Source organism: Octodon degus, unplaced genomic scaffold, assembly GCF_000260255.1.
Source record: "Octodon degus isolate 3935 unplaced genomic scaffold, OctDeg1.0 scaffold00057, whole genome shotgun sequence".
NCBI lineage: Eukaryota > Metazoa > Chordata > Mammalia > Rodentia > Octodontidae > Octodon > Octodon degus.
In genome coordinates this window covers 13,555,111-13,574,867 of record NW_004524633.1, presented here as the reverse complement: position 1 = coordinate 13,574,867, position 19,757 = coordinate 13,555,111, and the positions used below count along the sequence as shown (strand labels likewise).

The following is a 19,757-nucleotide window of genomic DNA, read 5'->3' as shown; positions in this document are numbered from 1 at the left end:
ATCCTCTATACTCTCTGCAGGGATTGCAGCTGCAGGGTTACACCTCAGGCATGTATGCCAGGCCTGAGCTGTACCTGGAGGGGGCAAGGTGAAGTAGGGGGAGGAGGAAGCTCTCCCACACAGTCACTGGACCTGCGCTAAGACTGGGTCCGGGGGTTCCCGGAACACCGCAAAATTCCTACTCGGGGTGCGGGGTGCGGAGGTGCTGCCGAGTGGAGGGGGCGGCCCAAGGGAGTGGGAGAGGGTCTGGCCCACGCTGTGCCTGGGCTGGGACTGGTCCCGCCGGCGCAGGGTAGCAGGAAGCTCTCCACACACTCCAATGTTCAAGATTTTGTAAAATTCCTAATCATCATGTATTATCTTTGACCCAACACAGATCATTGTTACCTAAGAATACAGACTACGATAAACTAACAGTTGTATTTTGGCACACAAGCTAACCCCTCATGAAAAGAGCAACAAATACATACCATTGTAGGGTGGCAGCTGTTCGAATATCATTGGGAAAATATTTCCCAAAACATTCATTAAAAGTCATCTATGAATATATAATCTTTCTCCTTCTTTGTTTTTAATGTCCCCTCTTTTCTGCCATTTTACCCTCTTCCTGGAACTTATCAACATTTTCTTGTTTTTCCCTTGAGGATGATGGTCATGTTCTCTTTTGTATCTTATGATTGGACTCTGACCATGAAAGAAGGAGGCCCTCAATTTCCTTGTGTGTGATTGTTGGTCCTTGTCTTCAATTCATCGCATACTTGGTAGCTTGTATGCTTTCAACTTGTGCACTTTTTCTCCTATTTGTCCATTGTCTGTACTGAAGCATGGTTAGTATTTTGCTTCTGACCTTTATAGGGGGAAATGAAATTAGACACTCACCAAAGGCCTGTGAATACATATAAAGTGATCTTTAGTCAAGCCTTCAGAATTCTAGGCAGTGTCTAGTATTTGGCATTAGACAAATTTGTGTAACTTTCTGCCTGATTGTATTTAGCTGTTTCTTATTTCACTTGAGGCACCTTACCTTTTCAACTTATGCTTAAATTAATATATTGGGATGAATAAAGACATTGAATGCCATTGCTTTATCTAAAAATCTGCTCACGGTCTTATGGATGAAGGTGAAATTGGCTCTGCTTCTGCACTGAAAAATGGGATACGCCATTATGCCAGCAGTTCATTTTAACCCTGAAGCTGCTAACATCCACAGCCTATGTTTAGTCATCACTCCTCCTCATTTTTTGCACATTCTGTGCTCATGACACTCCTATGCATTATTGCTGCCTCAAGACATATGGTAAGATTCCCATTATCACTGGGCAGCTAACTATGCGAAAGCAGAGAGAGGGCCTTGCTATTTCTGTGTTCCTACTGACACAGTTTTTAGTACAGAACAAGTGCTCAATAATTTTAGGTTGAATGATGAAAACAGTAAAGCTTTTCTATTTGAAATAGTAAATAAATAAAACAAGAACCATTGCAACAAACTCTTTTACTGAAAACACAGTAAGAAATTAATTAGGTCTATTTTTCACAAACTATTGAGAATAATTTAATTTTCTGAATCCATGTGTGAACGTTAATGCTCTGTTTCCTATTAGTTTTCTACCTTTGTGTTTCTCACATTCATGCCACACATCATTATGGTGCATTACAGAGGCCTATAAGAGTGAGCTTGCACCTTTCTTCATTGAAAGAACAGTGATCAGGGCCGGCGAGATAGCTCAATGCACTAAGAGCCCACTTAGGCAAGTGTAGGTACCAGGGTTCAATCCCCAGCACTACATGCCATGCCAGCCCCACCCCTAGGTGAGCTGAGTGGGCCACTGAGACTGGGTGTGGTAGTGCATACCTGAAAACATGAGGATCACTATGAGTCCAAGCTGTGTAGTGAGACCCTGTAACAAATATATTTTTTTAAAAAAAGGACTGGTGATCATTCTGGACAAAGGAGTTACAATCAGAGAAGCATAAGTTTGTTTTGGATGGCATTACTTGAGATGCTATGCCAGGATTCAGGTCTTCATTCAGTGAAACTAGGGGATTTTTTGGCACAGAAAATTGACTTTTTGTTGTTGTTAAGTCACAAATGAAAAGAAGCAATATTGTATGTTGGAAAAGATGACTTTACTTTATAAAGGCATAGCATAATTAATAGTGTGAAGAATTCCAAGATAGCAAAGTGATTGCCAAATAGACCCTGTCATTTACTTCCTCTGCTTTTTTGCCAATCAACTGATGCTTCTGTGTCGACAAAAAGTTTGTGAGTTTTTTTCTTTTAAAATGCAGTTAAAACAATACAGATAAATTAAGCAATTTCATTCTAAAATGATGAATGTAGTATATTGATATTCACATTATAATTTTCACTATAGTGTAAAATACATCCAGTAAAAGGATTGAAAAGTGAGACACTTTACATTTGAGCTGTTAAAACAGGAGCAAGTTAAAGGAGAAGTGCATTGAAATGAAGGAACGATAATGAAAACTGAATTGAGAAAATCTGGAAAATATACCAGGCATGTCTCAGTTGCCTTTCTCTTTGCTGAGACAAATATCCAGCACTCACAAGTTAAAGATGGAAAGGTTTATTATAGTTTAGAGTTTGCAGAGGATTCAGTTCAGAGGAGGCTGGTACCAAAGCAGGGCAGCACTGCCGAGGGGCATGGCAGAGGGTGAGCGGTCCATGGCAGGGCAGCCAGGAGGCAGCAAGCGGCAAGATGCTCTTCCCTTTTATTCTGTCCAGGCTACATCCTCATAGGAGGCACCACTCACACCTACACCTAGAACTATGAAAAACCAATTAGTGAACTAATCCAGTGCCACACATGCTTTACCTTAGTGCCTCACCCTAGATCCACATTCACACATCCTAGATCCAGGCATCTCTGCAAAGCTGCACCTATGATGAGGCTTTAGGGAGACACATAGGTACAAGCCATAGCAAGGTATGATCACAGGCTATGGTAAGTACTTAAATTTATTACAGTAAAAGGAACAGTGATCCTTCTTACAGTACCCCGCCTCACTTCAAGCACTTTTTTATCCATCAGACTTGTCCCTGTCTGAGGTTCTGGCAGTCTTCTTCCATAACAGTCTTTGGCTGACCTGTGTGGTTGCCTCAATGTCTTGCATCAATTCACAATTTTTACTTTTTGTGATCATTTTGAGTTTGGGGGACAACCTGAGTTGTACAGTACCAGGTCTAATGAGTAAGGAGGAAGAGGAAATACCATATATTTTTATTTGACAGAAATTTCCATGAAAATCTTGATTCAGTTCAGGATTTGGAAGTAGCTATGAAAAGACACTTGTGAGTAAAGACTTCTAGAACTGCTTCAGAAAGTGCCAAGAATGGTGGGATAAATCTACTTGATATGAGAGATTGAAAAGGGATTAATGGCAATATGTCTTTTACTTAAATAATTTTAAAATTTTTACTTAAACATTCACTGTACTTTGTGATCACACTGAATATGTTCGTGTGCATGTATGTGTGTACACATATGGCAGAGGACCTTATTGTGGTGGTAAGTGCTACCAACAGCCAGCCTGTGGTCCAAGGTGTCACACTTCCCAAGCCGTACTTCTTACATGGATATGGGGAGACTCCTGCCTACTTCATTATCAATGACTTGTTCTTTTGTGGCAGTATGTTTTATGAATGTGAGTCCATTGAATATATTTGAGATACATGTTGGTTTCACATTTGAGGCAATCTTCTGAAATATTGTTTGTTAATATAATCATACTATTTTATATAATAAAAATTTTGTGGTATTGTCATGCATTCAAGCCAAGCTTATTGAACTTTTTCTCTACTGACAGTGTATATATGTCCAGTATGCCCATATAGATTTATACCCTACAGAGTCGATTTCTTTTCTGAACCAAACACTTCTCATTTTCATCCTCCCCCTGTCTCCTTTTGCTGTTACACCATCTTCTGCAGCTTCTGCGATCCTTAGGAAAGGACTCAACACTCACCGCATACCAGCGTGGTGAGCACTGTGGCTGTCACCTCACTTCCTTTTAGGATAGCCGAGCAGCACAGCCCTGACCCATTTTACAGAGAGGAAACAGAAGTGGTACCCTTCCCCAGGGAGCGGGGGGCGATGCTGGGCGATGCTGGGCGATGCTGGGCTGAGTCTTGCTGACTCCAGGGTGACTCGGCAGAAGGCACTACTTTACCTCATCTGTGCACATACACACACTGTTTTCAGGTTGTGAATTTTCAAATCTTTTCCATTTCATTAAAAAAAAAACCCTTATTTTTGATCGGTAAACTGTGGTGTTCCCCATCTTTTTTCCTATACCCACTGTATTTCTTTCCTATTCCATAGATTCTGCCATTGTGTAGCTTCCTGTTTTCTCTCATTGATGAAGTGGTTCATACGTCCTACACATTTTCTGGCCCCGCTGTGTTTCTACATTCTATCTTTTTTCTGTATTTCACCACATGACATATTTATATTTATATTTTTGTATAAATTGCATCAACTGGAAATAGTACAAAGGATATTGATTTTTGTGGGGTTTTTCTGGTATTAAATCATGACACTTGGAATTGTTATATTTTTGAACTTGGCTACTGTTTTTTCTTTGGAGAAGTTAAATTATGTACCTATCATCTATCTATCTATTATCTATCTATCTATCTATCTATCTATCATCTATCTATCTATCTATCTACCTACCCACCTATTTGCTGTTAGTCTCAAATCGACCTCAGACCTCAGTGGATTTGTGTATTTTTTTTTTTTAATAGGAACAACAGTTGAGAATAACCAGATCCTTTTCTATGGGGACCAGTCAAATAATGAGCCTGTGTAATGGTTGGTCCTGTAGTCGCATTCTAATTCTTGAACTAAGTGAGGGACTTAGAGCCAGCCTCTTCTTTAGATGACAAAGGCTGAGCGTCAGCCATCTCGGGCTGCGCAGCAGGGCTCCGTAGCAGAGGTCAGTAAGTAACGAAGGCGGAAGCCAGGATGGAGTGGGGTGTGGCCAGCTGAAGATGCTGACTGTTCAAGGGCAGCTGCCTTGTTCGTTGCACTATGATGCACCTGCCGAGATACAGCTTGGGGAGGCAACAGCAGATCAAGGGGGTCCAGCACAGCAGTGACAGTTCCTGCCAGGAAAAGATGCTGGAAATTCAACTAAATGGCAGCAGCAGGGCTCTGGGAATCATGTCTGTTCACAGACATAATCTACTCCAGAGAGCTGAGTGCTGAGAGCAGACTCCAGTTCTCAGGCCTGGCAGAGGTGAGCAGTGGTATCAGGGCCAAGGCCAACTGGTGGACTCCATATGAGAAGTGGAGATCTGGACGATTTAACTCAAGTAAAAGCCCAGCCTCTCCTCTCATTGATGGGTTTGCCACAGACAGCGGCTGCTCTTTTAAGAGAAACTGATTGTTTAACTTTTTCAAGTGCTGCTGTGAACATTAAATGAGCAACGTAAATGAACCGATGCACCTAGTGCATAGTAACTTCCGTTTCCCCCCATTGTTTTATTATTATGTTTCCTAACTGGGCACAGTTTAGAAAAGCTCACTTTCCCTAGAATCTTTATTCTAATTTTGGCTCTTAATGTTGATACTGTTCCTCAGATGATAAAAAGCATCAATGCTGATGCCAGGTGGTATAATTTCTGCACAACAGAATATACTGAGAATTCTTTCCAGCAACCTTTGTGATTTGGGAAGTCTGGAAAAGCACCAGAGAATGGAGTGTTCATTGAACGTGCTAATATTTTTGTTTAGCGTAAGTGATGCTTGAGGCCTTAGGATGGTACTGCTCCTTATGATGGGAAGAACAGAGAATTTGGGTAGCAAATCCCTCTCCTCCCAAATAATATAACTGTGCTTCTAAAAGGAGTTGAGATACATAGCTACTATGCAGGGGATGCTGTGACAGCTGAAGGTTCCAGAGGATGCAACACAAATGGGGCTGTCCGACTTGTTTCATCTCTTTCCCCTGTTCTACACTGACTATTCTGCATATAATTAAAAGTATTTAAAGTATATTATGTCTTTATGACTAATGTCTCTTCTGAGACTTAATCAGAAGCAGGGATTTTAAATAAACAAAATGTCTACTTTGCTGGTGAAAAATTCTCTGTGCGAGGAATTTTTTGAACCTGTTATACTTACTGACATTGTGCAGGTACGTTATAAATAGAAGAGTTCACAGAATGTATTTTCCTACATCAAACTTCCTCCTTTCTGGGCCTTGTTGAATTTTTTTTTTTTTTGGCAACTTCCTAAGACATAATCGCCATTATTAGTGAAGCTGTATGTTACACAGTCATCACCCTTGGCTTCACATTTCCACTGGAAGGTTCCATGTACTAGATGGAGCCAAACATGATCAGAAAATACCATGTAGTTGCTGACTTATATTGAGTTGGCCTACAATGTTTGTAAAGGCTGTTATTTTCAAATGTTGTTGGACAACTGTTAACATGACATGCACATTATATTAGGTATTATAAGCTATCCAGATATTTAGTGAATAGGGGAATTATGCATAGGTTATATTCAAATACTATGTGATTTATGTTATTTCTGATTTTGATATTCGCAGAAGTTGTGGAACCAATAAGAGTCCAAGAATAGCTTACTTTAGGACAAGGAGAGATGGGTATGGAATATTAACATCTAAAGATTTATTTGCCCTTTTTGCTTTTTCCTAGAAGAGTCACCAGAAAGTCCCTCTGAGAAAATGGTCTCTGGTAAGTCATAGTATGAGCACCAAGTTAGTGTAAGAACCTTACCCATTAGGTTATCCATTGAAAAGTATGCAATTCTTTCAAAATCTCAGCTCTTCTAAATATAAGACTGTTGGTAACTGGGCACTTGTGGGGTCCTTTTCCATGTGGTGCATTGGTGCTTCCTAAGGGGATTTCTACCCTTGGGCTGTGCAGGTGCCTCCCAGGAGGAGCACAATGCTCCTGAAGGTGCTTCACTACTGCATTGGCCCCGTGCATCTGTTATTCTTCCTACCTTTCTAGCTCAGCTTAGGACTGTGACAAACACAAATTTATTCAGATCGCTTTCTGATAAGGATCTCTAGGTAGGCTTCCTTAGCACTGAGTGTTTCACCCAGTTCCTCTCATTTGTTCAGCCCTCGTGTTAGCTGACCTTAAAGTTGTGTACATCAACTGTGTTGAAGCAATGATGAGTGCATGACTGAGACACTGCCCTGTCCCAGGCTCCCTGAACCAGAATCATGCTCATGAGATTCCCAGGTGACTCAGCTGAAATGAAATTCTGAGCAGCACTGGCTTCTGGTATTGTTCAGTCTTTGTGCAAGCTTATTGCCCTTAGATATACAAATTTCCACACTGTGATGTGCAGAATTATTTGTACCCCAATTCCCCAACAAAAAAAGATGATTGCATATGTGTTGAGAATGTTAAAAATGTATTAGGAAATTTAAGCTATGTAATATACAGTTATGAACTGTGGTAACCATCATGAGGTCAAGGGTGCATTAGTTAACTTGACTGAAACTTTTAACAGTGAATTGGTACTTCAGAACTTCATATTGTCTGATAAATGTACTTGTTCAACTTGTGCTTGTCTATTCAAAGTAAATACATTTATAAAATATAATTTTATATGTATTTTCCTGCCTCTGCATACTTTTAATGACTTAAGTTCAATTATCTTTTCTCATACTTAGCACCTCAGTGTCAAAATTCCCTCACATAAATGCTGCTCTCTTATGTTATCCTACATGACAGAGTTAAGCAATATAATATTTTGTAGAAGATATTTTAAAATTCCCATATGAAATTTTTTAACTTTAGGGTGGGATAGAGGTGAATGACATGTTAGAAAACAGTCGAAGCCAACTTCTTTATGTGACCAGCAGTGGGCAAGCTATTCTGCCTGACAGTGAATAGGGAATCAAAATCAATTTCTATTGTTTGGTATGATCTGAATTATGTTTTCATTCATAAGCCTTGTCTTTTCCACAAGGCTAAAATAATTACGTGCATAATAAATTCCTCATCTCACTGACAAGATTTTTAAGATGAGTGGGCCAAGGGGGAATATGCACCCCACTTGTGCTGTGAAACATTCTAAGGAGAGAAGGACCACTGTGCAGTGCTTGTGCCTGGCTGGACAGGGAGAGGGCATGGGGTGAAGTCCAACCCAGGAATTTCCCAGGAACCCTTGTCCAAGACGTCCATCCTACTAGAGATGGTACAAGTGAGGAAACACCATTGAATCCGGGCTGAATTTGGAGCCAGCAGTCATTGGTTTTGTACCTCTTAAAAGTACATCTATGCTGAGGGACAATAAGGAGTCCAAAGCTATATATGGGCTCAAAGGGTAGAGGTGCACAATTAAAATGGTTGAAAGAGCCCAGTATGTTCGCATATTGGCCCTCCTCTTTCTGTGCAGAAATGGAATTTACCGTTTCTTCTCCACACTCATTGAACTCCATTTTCACTTTTATTTATGCAGTACACATTTATTAAATGCTTAGGAGTAGCCTGATACTGTGTTACACTCTGGGCATGCAAAATAGCAAATGATATGGTCATTACTCTTAAAAAACTTAGTCAAGCACAACAAAATAACAGTACTATGTCTTTAAACCATCCCATGCCCTTATGAATGAACAATATTGTAAAGGGTTACATTTTCCATTTTTTCTTAATCAGATCACAGTGAATAAAATCAGCTCAGTTTAATTAAATATTAATGGTATCCTGAAAACTGTCATTCTAAACTTATTTGATGTTCAAGACAAAGACTCTTGAAAAATTCATAAATCACAGTGAATTGTCATTCAATACAGAACATCTTTATGTAAGAACATGGGCTATGATGAACTAACTAATGTTGTGTTTCAGCACACATTCTAAATATATATACATATGTAATGGAGTGGCAGCTGTTCAGAGTAAAGATGGAAGCATATTCCAGAGAAAAATTCTAGTAGGCGTGCATCTGTAGATAAATAATGATCTCTTTCTCCTTCTTTGTCTTCTTGGTCCTATGCTTCCTCCTCTTTCATTCCCTTGGGACTACTAGAGTCTTTGTATTTTTCCTTGAGAAGGATGGTTTTGTTCTTCTATGTGGTGAATAGATTCTGTTTTAGTGACTGTGATAGTCACAGCTCAGGGACTGTGAATACAGGAAGCCCCCAATTCCTCTGTGAGTTTCTAACTCCTTATCTTAAATTTGTCAGATATTGGTGGCTCGTGCATGCTCAATTTGCATGGTTTTTCTCCCATTTGCCCACTCCCTGGATGGATGTGGGGCTATTGTGTTGCTTCTCGTTTGTAGAGTAGGAAGCAGAATTAGCCATTCTCAAAAGGCAGCTGAATAGACGTGAAGCAATACAGAAAGCAACATTCAGATTTTTCTTGAAGTTGGAGCCCGACTAGTGCTTTGGCATGAGGTACATTTTTATAAACTATGTTGTGCATTGTGCTTAGTTTTTTCTGCTTCATTGCACTTAGGTTTCCCTTCCTCTTCAACTTATGCTTATAAGGATGTGAAAAGAAGTTTAATGTCATTCCTTTCTCTACAAGCCTCTCATGATCTTGTGGCCCTAATAAAACTGAAGTTGACTTTGGTTCTGCACTGCAAAATGGGATAAGCCATTATGCTAGTAGTTCTGTTTGCATCCCTGAAGCTGCTAACTTCCACAGTCTGCACTTCTGTCACTGACTTTATTTATTCCAGCATTTGAGCCTATGATGCTTATATGTATTATTGCTGCCACCAGGGATACAGTAAATTCTCTTTCTCATTGGACTGCTGACTATTCAAAAGCAAAGACACAGTCTTGCTATTTCTTCATGATCCAAGTGTCACATTATTTGTATAGAGCAAGTGATCAAAAGTGTTTAGTTGAAAGAATGAAGACAATACAAATCTATTTACATTTAAAATACAAAATAGGGCCAGAGAGGAGGCTCAGTGGTCTAAAATGCCTGCTTAGGCAAGCTTAGGAAAGCCTACGGACCGTGGTTCTATCTGCGGCACCACATGCTGGGCCAGCCCTTCCCCAGGGCAGGCTGAGCTGGCCACACACACAAAAGAAGGAAAATAAATATAAGTTTCATTTTTAAAACTCTTCACCCAAGATATAGTGAAAAATCAATTATGTCTGTTCTTCATCAACTGTTGGGAATAAAGTTTAAGTTTCTGATTCCTTGTGTGACTGTTAGATTAGATTGTTTCCTCCTAATTTCTGTTTTTCTTCTTTTATTTCTTCACCACACACAATTATGCTATAGCACATTAGAGACTTTAAGATGGAAAGAGATTACAGCTTTCTGCATTGAAAAGGCAGCACTCCTGCTGGACAAAAATAAAACTGGGATTTGAGAAATGTGTGTTGACTGAAGATGACATAAGTGAGATGAAATGAATTGGTCTTCGTTCAGTGAGTCCCTTTGGTCACAGGAAAATTACATTTTGTTGTCTTTCAAAAACTAATGAAAAGAGACAATAGTATATGTGGGAAAATTTAACTTGCCTTGTAAATGGGCATAGCAGTAATTCATTGTGTGAGGAATTCCAAATGGCCCAGTTATTGCAAATATGCTCTGATGTATTTCCTCTTCTCTGTTATCCATCACCTGGATGCTATGGTTTCTGCAAGAAATTTGTCCTTTCTGTTTCCTTCTTTTCAGATATCTTTCCAAATGCAGTTAACACAAATAAAGCTCAATTAAAGAATTTCATTCTAAAATATGAAACATAGTAGACTCACACTATAATTTACACTATAGTATTGAATACATCTAGTAAAAATTTAGAAATGAAAATTTTTACATCTGAGTTTGTGGAACAGTGAAGAGGTAATGAAGGAGAGTTTTGCAAAGGAATGTGATAGCATTCAAAATGAGAGCTGAGGAATACTGAAAATTAGACAGTGGAACCTTGGTTCACAAACTCGGTTTTTTCCATGATTCTGGTTATAGGTCAACTTAGATCAGAACTAAATCAAATTCAGTGATTAGATTCAATTTTGGCCATGTGAGGAAATTTGATCTGGTTCTCATCCACTTCAATTTGCAACAAGAACTGTGGAGAGAATTAAATTCATGGGCAGAGATACTAGTGTATGTTTGTATGCATGTGTATGTGCATATGTGTGTATGTGCATACATGCATGTGTGTGTGTGTGCGTGTGTGTGAGAGAGACAAAGGATGTAAGGCACACGCTCTTAGAAAGTCAGATGAATTAGCTCTGAAACAGCCTTGAGTCAAGACTATGTGAAGCATGATTATTAACAGTATTGGAAGGTTCCTGCCTATCGCAGTGTCAGTAACCTTTTTATGTTGTTGCATTGCGTTTATGGAAGGGATTACATTGGATACATTTCGAGGAGTGCATGTTTGCCTCATAATTCAGACTATTTCTTGAAATGTTTATGATTTTTCCAAACAGTTGTTCACACTATTTTAAATAATAAAAATATAGTTGTGGTGGTCTTGTTTCATTCAACCAAAGTTTCTTGAGTACCAACAGCACAACACTAGAACCACAAAAGCATGTATATATCTCAAGGACCTGATTTATTTTGTGAATCAGAAACATTCTTATTTTCATCATTCATCTGTCCTATCCACCATGCTTTGCAGCTTCTATGATCCATAAGGGAAGGCATTTACATTCACTACATGCCTATTCAATGACAGCCACTGTGATGAGCTTTTCAACTGTTACCTCGTTTCTTCCTTCCGACAACCTGAGAACAAAGTTCCATCCCATTTTACAGAGGATAAAACAGAATCCTTACCCAAGATCCTTGGGTGTGTCTGGCTATGCAAAAAGCAGAACTTTATCTCATCTATCTGAAAAATGCATCCATTTTTAAGCTATGAGTCCTTAAGTCTTTCACCCTCCCTAAGAACATGCACTGACTTCTGATTGCCAACATGTGGTGTTCAGCCTCCTCTTCCTGTGGCCACTGTACTGCTTTGGGATTTCATGGGCTCTAGTTATTCTTACTACCAGTAATTTTTATCTTTCTGGTGGAATGAGAGATATGGCACCCATTTTCTGGTCTCTTTTCTGTTGCTTATTTCAGTATTTTGCATTTCTCTATACTTCTCCATAGTATTTTTTTTTTTTTTTTTGAAACTGCATCAACTCAAACCACAGAAAAGGACACTTGGCCTGGACTGTAGCTCAGTGGTACATACGCAAGACCTGGGTTCAATCCCTAGCACTACAAAATTTGTAATTATAAAAAAGGCCACTTATGCATAGGGTAACAATTCCTTTCTTTTTTCCTATACTGGACTATGACACTTAGAATTGTGTTGCCTTTGCATAGCTGGCTGCAAAGGGTTTTGTGTTTGTTTTGTTGGCTACTTGCTTGTGATTGAGAACCTAAGTTCTTCTTTGGGTGTGGGTTGCTGAATCCTAGAAGCCTCAGGTCTGTCCCAGATCTCAGTGCTTTAGTGTGTATCTTTTTAAGACCATCTAATTGGGAACAATTAGGACTCTTATATGGCAGTCAGATGTGTCCCACTTCTGCTTAGCACTCAGCCGCTCACCCAGGTCCTCCAGCACAGCCAGCCGGCTTCTCATCTGTGCCTACTCCACACTTACTACAGGCTCTCTGACCTGCTCACTTCCCATGAGAATGCCAACAGTCACGGTAGTTATTAAACATCTGCGACACTTCAGATTTAATGCTACCTTCGCATCTTGTATTTTTTCATAGCACTTATTATACCACATTTGCAAAAAATTATGGTGTGCTCATTTGCTAAAATGTATAATCTTAGTGCATTTAAATAAGTGCAAGAGGATGGGGATTCCATTTCTCACATGGGTAGTTCTACTACCCAGCACAGCATTGGATAGCAAGTATAAGTCCAGTAAAGGCCCAGTAAGTGAATGAATAAATTAAAGAATGAAAAAAAATTAACTTCTGGTAATGGTTGTGCCCATTGCCTAGTTATAGTTCCTGCCCTAAGCAAGCAGTTTATTTATTCTTTGATAATTTTATTGAGAAACAAATAGCAATGAGACAGTTTCAAAACTGATTACTAACACAGTTTCAGTAATTAATACATTGCATATTGTTGTCTTAGTGATTATTCATTATACAAGATGCAGACATGATATCCTGTCCACGAACACTATTAGAACAAATCTTTCTATTCATTGAATTAAGAGGAAGTAGCTATATATCTATTCTAACTATTTTGAATATACAGATACAAAATGGTCATTTATTTATATCCCATTTTTTTCTTTAGTTTCATTAGAGAAGGGTATTCCATTGCCATTTAAATATTGTAGATGTGTGAATTCAGCAAAATATTCCAATATGGTCTAGTAGTCAATAAAAGGACTGGCTCTCAAGTAAATGTTTGTTTTTTAAAAAAGGGTAATAAATGAAAACATAAGACAAGAAAAGAAATGTCACAGGACTGTCCTGCTACAATGCTGTATATGGTTAGATTTCTAAATTTCTGTGTACAAATATGTAATTGTTTATTCTTATTTTTTAAAATATTTTTTATTTTTTAATTTTAATTTTTTTCTTCATATTTTATAGGAACTCAAAGTTTAACATATCAATACTTGATGGAAAATACCTGTTCCATGTTATGTCTAAGATTTTTGTTATTCAGACAGATAATGAGGTTAAGCTCAACTGTCTATGTTGTAAGGGAATAATAAGCTTCTCTTCTAAAGAGTTAACAACCTAAGTTTGCAGACCAAAAATTAGAGAAAAAGAAGGGCTGCAAGGACAGCCAGCAATTTTGATTCTAGCCTTTCAAGGTCAGTGAAGACTCAGGACATAGGAGAACCTGTACTGTAACATCATGTAACTCAATCGTGGCCCAAATTTTCTGATCAAGGAGATTATGTGGCCACAGAGGAATGTGACTGATGATGTAGAGTGTGCCTAAGGAGAGTCACATGGAGAGAAAACATTCTCTCAGGCTTTCACAGAGAACAAATTGGTCAAGCAATGACCGTGATTCATCCACATGACTGATACTCACAAAGGATCTACAAACTGTGGTACAGGGTTTCAGGTTAGATCCTGAGAGGATTTGACTGACCTAATCAGATACAAAAGTTACATTTCTTGTTATATAGGTCTTGCTTTATCTTGGTCTTAACCATCCAGCAGAAAAGTATAAAAATAAAGTATAAAAAGTAAAGCTATATTAATATGCTGAGCTGTAAAAGGCTCAAGTCAACAATTTCTGACATTGCCAGCAAGCAGTTTATAACCAACCTTTTCCTCACATGACATAGAATGAACATCAGACTTCTGCAAGTAGCAGGTCTCCATAGCAGAGGTCATTAAGTAGGCAAAGGTGGAGGCCAGAACACAGCAGGGAATGAGGACATTGGCTGTACAGGGACAGCAGGAAAATGCACTTGCCAAGATCAGGTACAACTTGGGGAGGCAATAGCAACCAATGAGCGTCCAGTTGGACAGGCAGGGCACAGGAGTTCCTTCCATGAGAACATGCTGGAAATTCAGGTAAGTGGCAGCATCATGGCTCTGGGAATGATGGCCATTCACAGTCATAATCTATCCCAGGCAATTGGAGTCCTGAGAGCTAGATCCAGTTATCAGGCCTAGTAGCAGAGAGGTATGGCCTTAGGGCCAAAGACCAGCAGGTGGTCTCAGGAATAGGAAACTGAGCCCCTGACAAAAACACATCCCAAGAGGAAGCCTATCCTATCTTTACCCATTGACGGGTCCATCAGGGGCACTGCAAGAGCCAGTGGTTATTGTAACTACTTCAAAAGTCGTGACTATTAAAGGAGATAATGTAAGTGGAGAAGTATACCCAGGACATAGTAATTTTATGTATTTTTGTTGGTTATGTGATACAATTTGCCTTCATGATCTAATAGTTAAAATAATAACATATAGGAATATAAGGATTGATATGAAAAGCAAAATATCCAAAGTCATTTCATGATGGCTTAACTGGGCTCTGCATAGACTAAACATAAAGGACTTAAATTATTTCCCCTTTTTAATTTTATTTTTCACTATACATGTTTGCAGTACATAAGAAATACACTCACTGTAGAAAGCTGGTACACACATATCACATCTTAAATCTTATCATTTCCTCTTCCTCTTCTGTCTCATCTCCCCTCTTTCTCTAAACTGGATCTTCTCATCTCTGAAAGGCCTACTTCCTTGTTTCCTACCATTTATCTTTTATTTTGCCCTTGAAATTATTTATATTTTTGGGTCTCTACTGTAAGAGAAACCATGTAATATTCAACCATCTGTGCCTAATTTCACATAACATTAGGGTATGGAAGAATATTCATTCTCTTTTGGGAAAATGTCCAGATGTGTATAGCTGGGGCAAGTGGAATGAATGTCTGTTTTACTTTTGAAAAATCACCACACTGATTTCCAGAGGGTATAGTAGTTTTACATTCCAACAACAGTGTACAAGGGTTTCATTTTTCCCATAACTTCATCAGTATTTTTTGGTTTGCTTTCTTGGTGACAGTGCATTCTTTCTAGAGTAAAGTGGAATATCTATATTGTTTTGATTTGCATTTCTTTTTTTTCTTTTTTTGGTGGAACCAGGGATTGAACTCAGGCCCTTGTACTTGCCTGGAAAGCGCTTATTCCACTGAGCCATCTCCCCAGCCCCCAGATTTGCATTTCTTTAATGACCAAAAATGGTGAACATTTTCTCAGGCACTTATTAGCCATTTTTACTATTACTTTTGAGAAGTGTCATTCATTTCAATTACCCACTTTTTGACTGGGTCTTTCATTTTTAGGAATCTAGTGTTTTGGAAGTTTTTAAAATTGCATATTCCAAATACTAGTCTTCTGCCCAAGGAGAAGCTAGAAACATTTTTTTTCTCTCATTTGTAGGTTTCTCTGTGTTGGCTATTTCCTTCTTGTGGTGAAGCCTTTAAATTTGACATAATTCCATTTGTTGATTCTTTGTTACATTTTATGCCTATGCCTGTACCTGTCCTCAAGAATTTTACCTGTTTTATTTTCCAGCAGATTGTTTTTGTTTCTATATTTATGTCTTTGATCCATTTTTATTTTATGCATTTTATTTTACTGTAATATAAGGTACAAAATACGGTTTTTCTGGTACCATTTGTTCAAGAGGCTGTGTTTTTCTTGGCCTATGTTTTTGGCCTCTTTGTTGAAGATCAAAGAGCTGGAGGTGCCTGTGATACTTTTTGTATCCCCTACTCTGTTTCACTGATCTGCATGTCTGTTTCTGTGATAGTACCATGCTGCTTTTGTCACTGTAGATTTGTCTTATATCTTAAAATCCATTGTGATGCCTCCTGCTTTGCTCTTGTTGCCCCGGATTTCTTTTGTTGTTCTGGTCTTTTCTGGTTCTACATAAATTTTATGATTGCTTTTTCCATTTCTATGAAGGATATTGTTGGTGTTTTGACCAGGACTGCATTAAATATAAATGTCAATTTTGGTAGTATGGCCATTTTTTGCAATAGTGATTCTGCCTATTCAAGAACAAGGGATATCTTTCCATTTTCTGACGTCTTTTTGATCTCCTTTTTGAGAACACTATTGTTTTTGTTGTTAAAGGTCTTTCACTTCTTTGGCTAGGTTATTTCCTAGGTATTTAAATTTTTGAAGCTACTGCAAATGGGATTGTTTTTTATTTTCTTCCTTAGTATATTCATTGTTGCTGTATGAAACATGTTGATTTTTGTGTGTTTATTTTGTATTCTCTAAAGTAAGTCCCAAAAGTTCTTTTGTTCCTAATTACCATGTTTTTATGTTTCCCAAATGAATGCAATTTTAACTTTCTTGCTTTCCTGGAATCCTTTTTCTGACTCTGATTCCTAATGATTTGCTGCACTTAGACTGATGAAAAGCATCAGTGCTGAGTCCCGGCGTTATAATTTCTGCATGATAGTTCAACACTGGAAACCCTTTTCAGTATTGTTAGGGGGCTCAAGTTGATAAAGCACCAAAAATGGAGTGCTCCTTGAGAGTGTTAATATTTTTGTTTAACACTGGTAAATCTTGTGGATTTAGAATGCTACTATTGTTCAAGGTGGCATGTCACTCACCCCCTCCCCAAACAATCATAAATTATACCTTCCAAGTAGAGTAGCCTGCCCCATGACTACTATGCAGGAGATTCTGTTAAAGATGAAAGTCATTCATGATCTAATTAAAGTGGGTCTGTTGGACTTGAATTTCATCTTTTTCCCCTCATCTACACTGACTGTTTTGCATATAAATAGATGTGCTTAAGGCATATTAAGTTTTTCATGACTAATGTATCTTCCTAGGTTTAAGTAGTACCACAAAGTGAAAGTAAACAAAATGCCTCATGTTCTGATGCAGTTTATGTGTGTGATAATATTTTTGAGTCTGCATAAATTATCTACATGATACAAGGTTGTATAGCAGCTGTTATTTTGCCATCCCATACCTTCTCCCTCCTATACCTTTTTGTGTTTTTTAGTAATTTCTTAATATTAAATCTTCATTATCATTGGCTTTGGTATTAAGTATGTCATCCTCTCATCTCTACCTCAGTCTCCACATGTGGGTTCTCCATTTCCATGAGCAAATTCAACCAAGAATTGAAAATGTTACAGACTCTCTGACATGTACTATAGTTAGGCCCACAATGGACCTGAATGTCATTAATCGCAACAACTATTTACATAGCATTTACATTGCAATATGCAATATACAGATTAAAGCATATGAGAATAGATGTATAGGCTAGGTACAAATATTAAGGCATTTCATAGAAGGACCTGAGCATCTTTGGATTTTATTTTATTTTATTTTTTTTTATATTTTATTTTTTTATTTTTATTTTATTTTTTTTATTTTTTCAAAGTTTTATTGACAAACAGAGAGCAATGAGACAGTTTCAAATCAACTTTGGATTTTATTATCGGTGACATTCTGTAACCCATCCTCTGTGGATATCAGACTATCTATAGTGGTTCAGGCAGTCCAAGTGACCATAGTTTACTGTGTTTGGAAGCCTGAGGATTAGGGTGTTTTAGAACAGAGAGAGATGGGTATTGAGCTCCAAGGTTATTGACCTCTTTACATAAAGATTTATTCTTCCCTTCGTGTTTTTTTTTCCTAGGAAAAAGAGCAGTTAGTCTCACTGGGAAACAGGATTATGGTAAGTCATAGTATGAGCATTGAGTTAGTCTAAGACTCTTACACGTTAGTTTATCCATTAAAAACACACAGTTCTTTCAAGATCTAGGGACTCCTCTAAGTATTTAGTTAGTAAAGAATCATTGGCAATGAGTCTTGAAGGATCCTTTTATCAAGTGGCTGATTTATCCTTCTTGAAGGGGTTTTCACATTTGGAATTGTGAAAGACCAGCCCAGGTGAGCATCATTCAGCCACTGCTGTTTTATTATCCCCTTCACCCACACCGCTTCTATTTTTTTTCATCCTACCATCTGAGCTTAGATCATGACACAGACAAGTCTTGTTCTAATCTCTTTCTGATAAAGATCTGCACTTTTAGGCTTTTCTGACGCTGAGTATTTCGCCCACTGCTCTGTATATACAGCTCTTTCCAGGGCTGGTCCCATGTAGGACAGTCTCACTACTCAAACTATGGCCTGACACTCAGCAGTCTACACAGTCCCTGGAGTTAGAAATAAGATGCTCAAGCCCTGCCCCAAACTTGCTGAAGCAGAACCTGCATTTCTACAGGGCTCTCAAGTGGCTCATGTGCAAATGTAGGTCTGAGCAGTGCTGGCTTCTAGAGTAGTTTAGCCATTGTACTCTAACTGGCACTGAGACACAAATATGGACTTTTATGCCCTGACAGCCAACATTATGTGGATTCCAGATGATCCTCAGTTAAAAAAGATGATCATATTAGCAATATTTAAATATACATTATTGCAAACTGTGGTCACCAAGGTGAGGGAGTGAGTGATAATTAACTTGACTCAGTGGTTTACCATGGATTGGCTGATAGAACTTCGCACTATCTCCTAGTGTGTTGGTGTATGTGTGTTATGCCAGAACTCTTGGGAGTTGAGGCAGAAGGACTGCAAGTTTGAGCTCTGCCTTGGCAATTTAGTAATTTAGTGAAAACCTGTTTTAAGATAAAAAAAAAAAGTACTGGGAATATAGCCCACACCAAAGCAAGTAAGCAAAACTCCCAGTCTTCACAGTATACCCCATAAAAGTACACAATCATTATTCTGTCAATTGAAAAGTTAAAAAATACTACTAAGTGTACATTTTCCTACTTCTGTTTTAAGCCCCTTTTATTGGCTCTTTTTAACTTTAATTGTATCTTGATAAATTCAATTATTTTTCTTATACTTAGAATTTATAGTGTTAAAATTCCTTCAAACAGATTTTTAAAATTTGATAGAATATGATCCTACAAGGTAGAAAGGTAAGCAATATAATTGTTGTAGAGGCTTTTTTGTAAATTTCTACTCAAAATTTTCTAATCTTGGGATTGAGATAAAAACTGGAATATTCCTTGGATAAAAGTAGAACCAAACCCTTTTTGAGGCATCAGAAATTAATGAATTATTTCGCTTCAAAATGTACCATGTGTCAAAATAAGTTTTCATTGCTCAGCATGATCTGAATCATGTTTTTATTCATAAGTCTTTTTTTTTAAGAGAGAGAGAGAGAGAGAGAGAGAGAGAGAGAGAGAGAGAGAGAGAGTGTGTGTGGCCAGCTCAGCCCACCAGGGGGCGGGGCTGGCTGGCATGTGGTGCTGGGGGATTGAACCGCGGTCCCTGATGC

General features: G+C 38.3%; 1 protein-coding gene across 6 annotated transcripts in view; it reads left to right on the top strand.

Moving 5' to 3' along the window:
- Positions 1–19,757, top strand: part of Slc44a5 (solute carrier family 44 member 5) — a 223,051-nt gene that overhangs the window by 30,365 nt on the left and 172,929 nt on the right. For 3 of the 6 annotated variants that reach the window (XM_023718339.1, XM_023718338.1, XM_023718337.1), the window contains exons 2-3: positions 6,692–6,730; positions 18,108–18,146. In XM_023718339.1, coding sequence (XP_023574107.1) covers positions 6,721–6,730; positions 18,108–18,146 — 49 coding nt within the window. In that variant the 5' untranslated portion in view covers positions 6,692–6,720. Of the gene's footprint in view, positions 1–6,691; positions 6,731–18,107; positions 18,147–19,757 lie in introns of those variants that run through there. The other 3 variants (XM_023718341.1, XM_023718342.1, XM_023718340.1) reach the window with 3 other exon arrangements.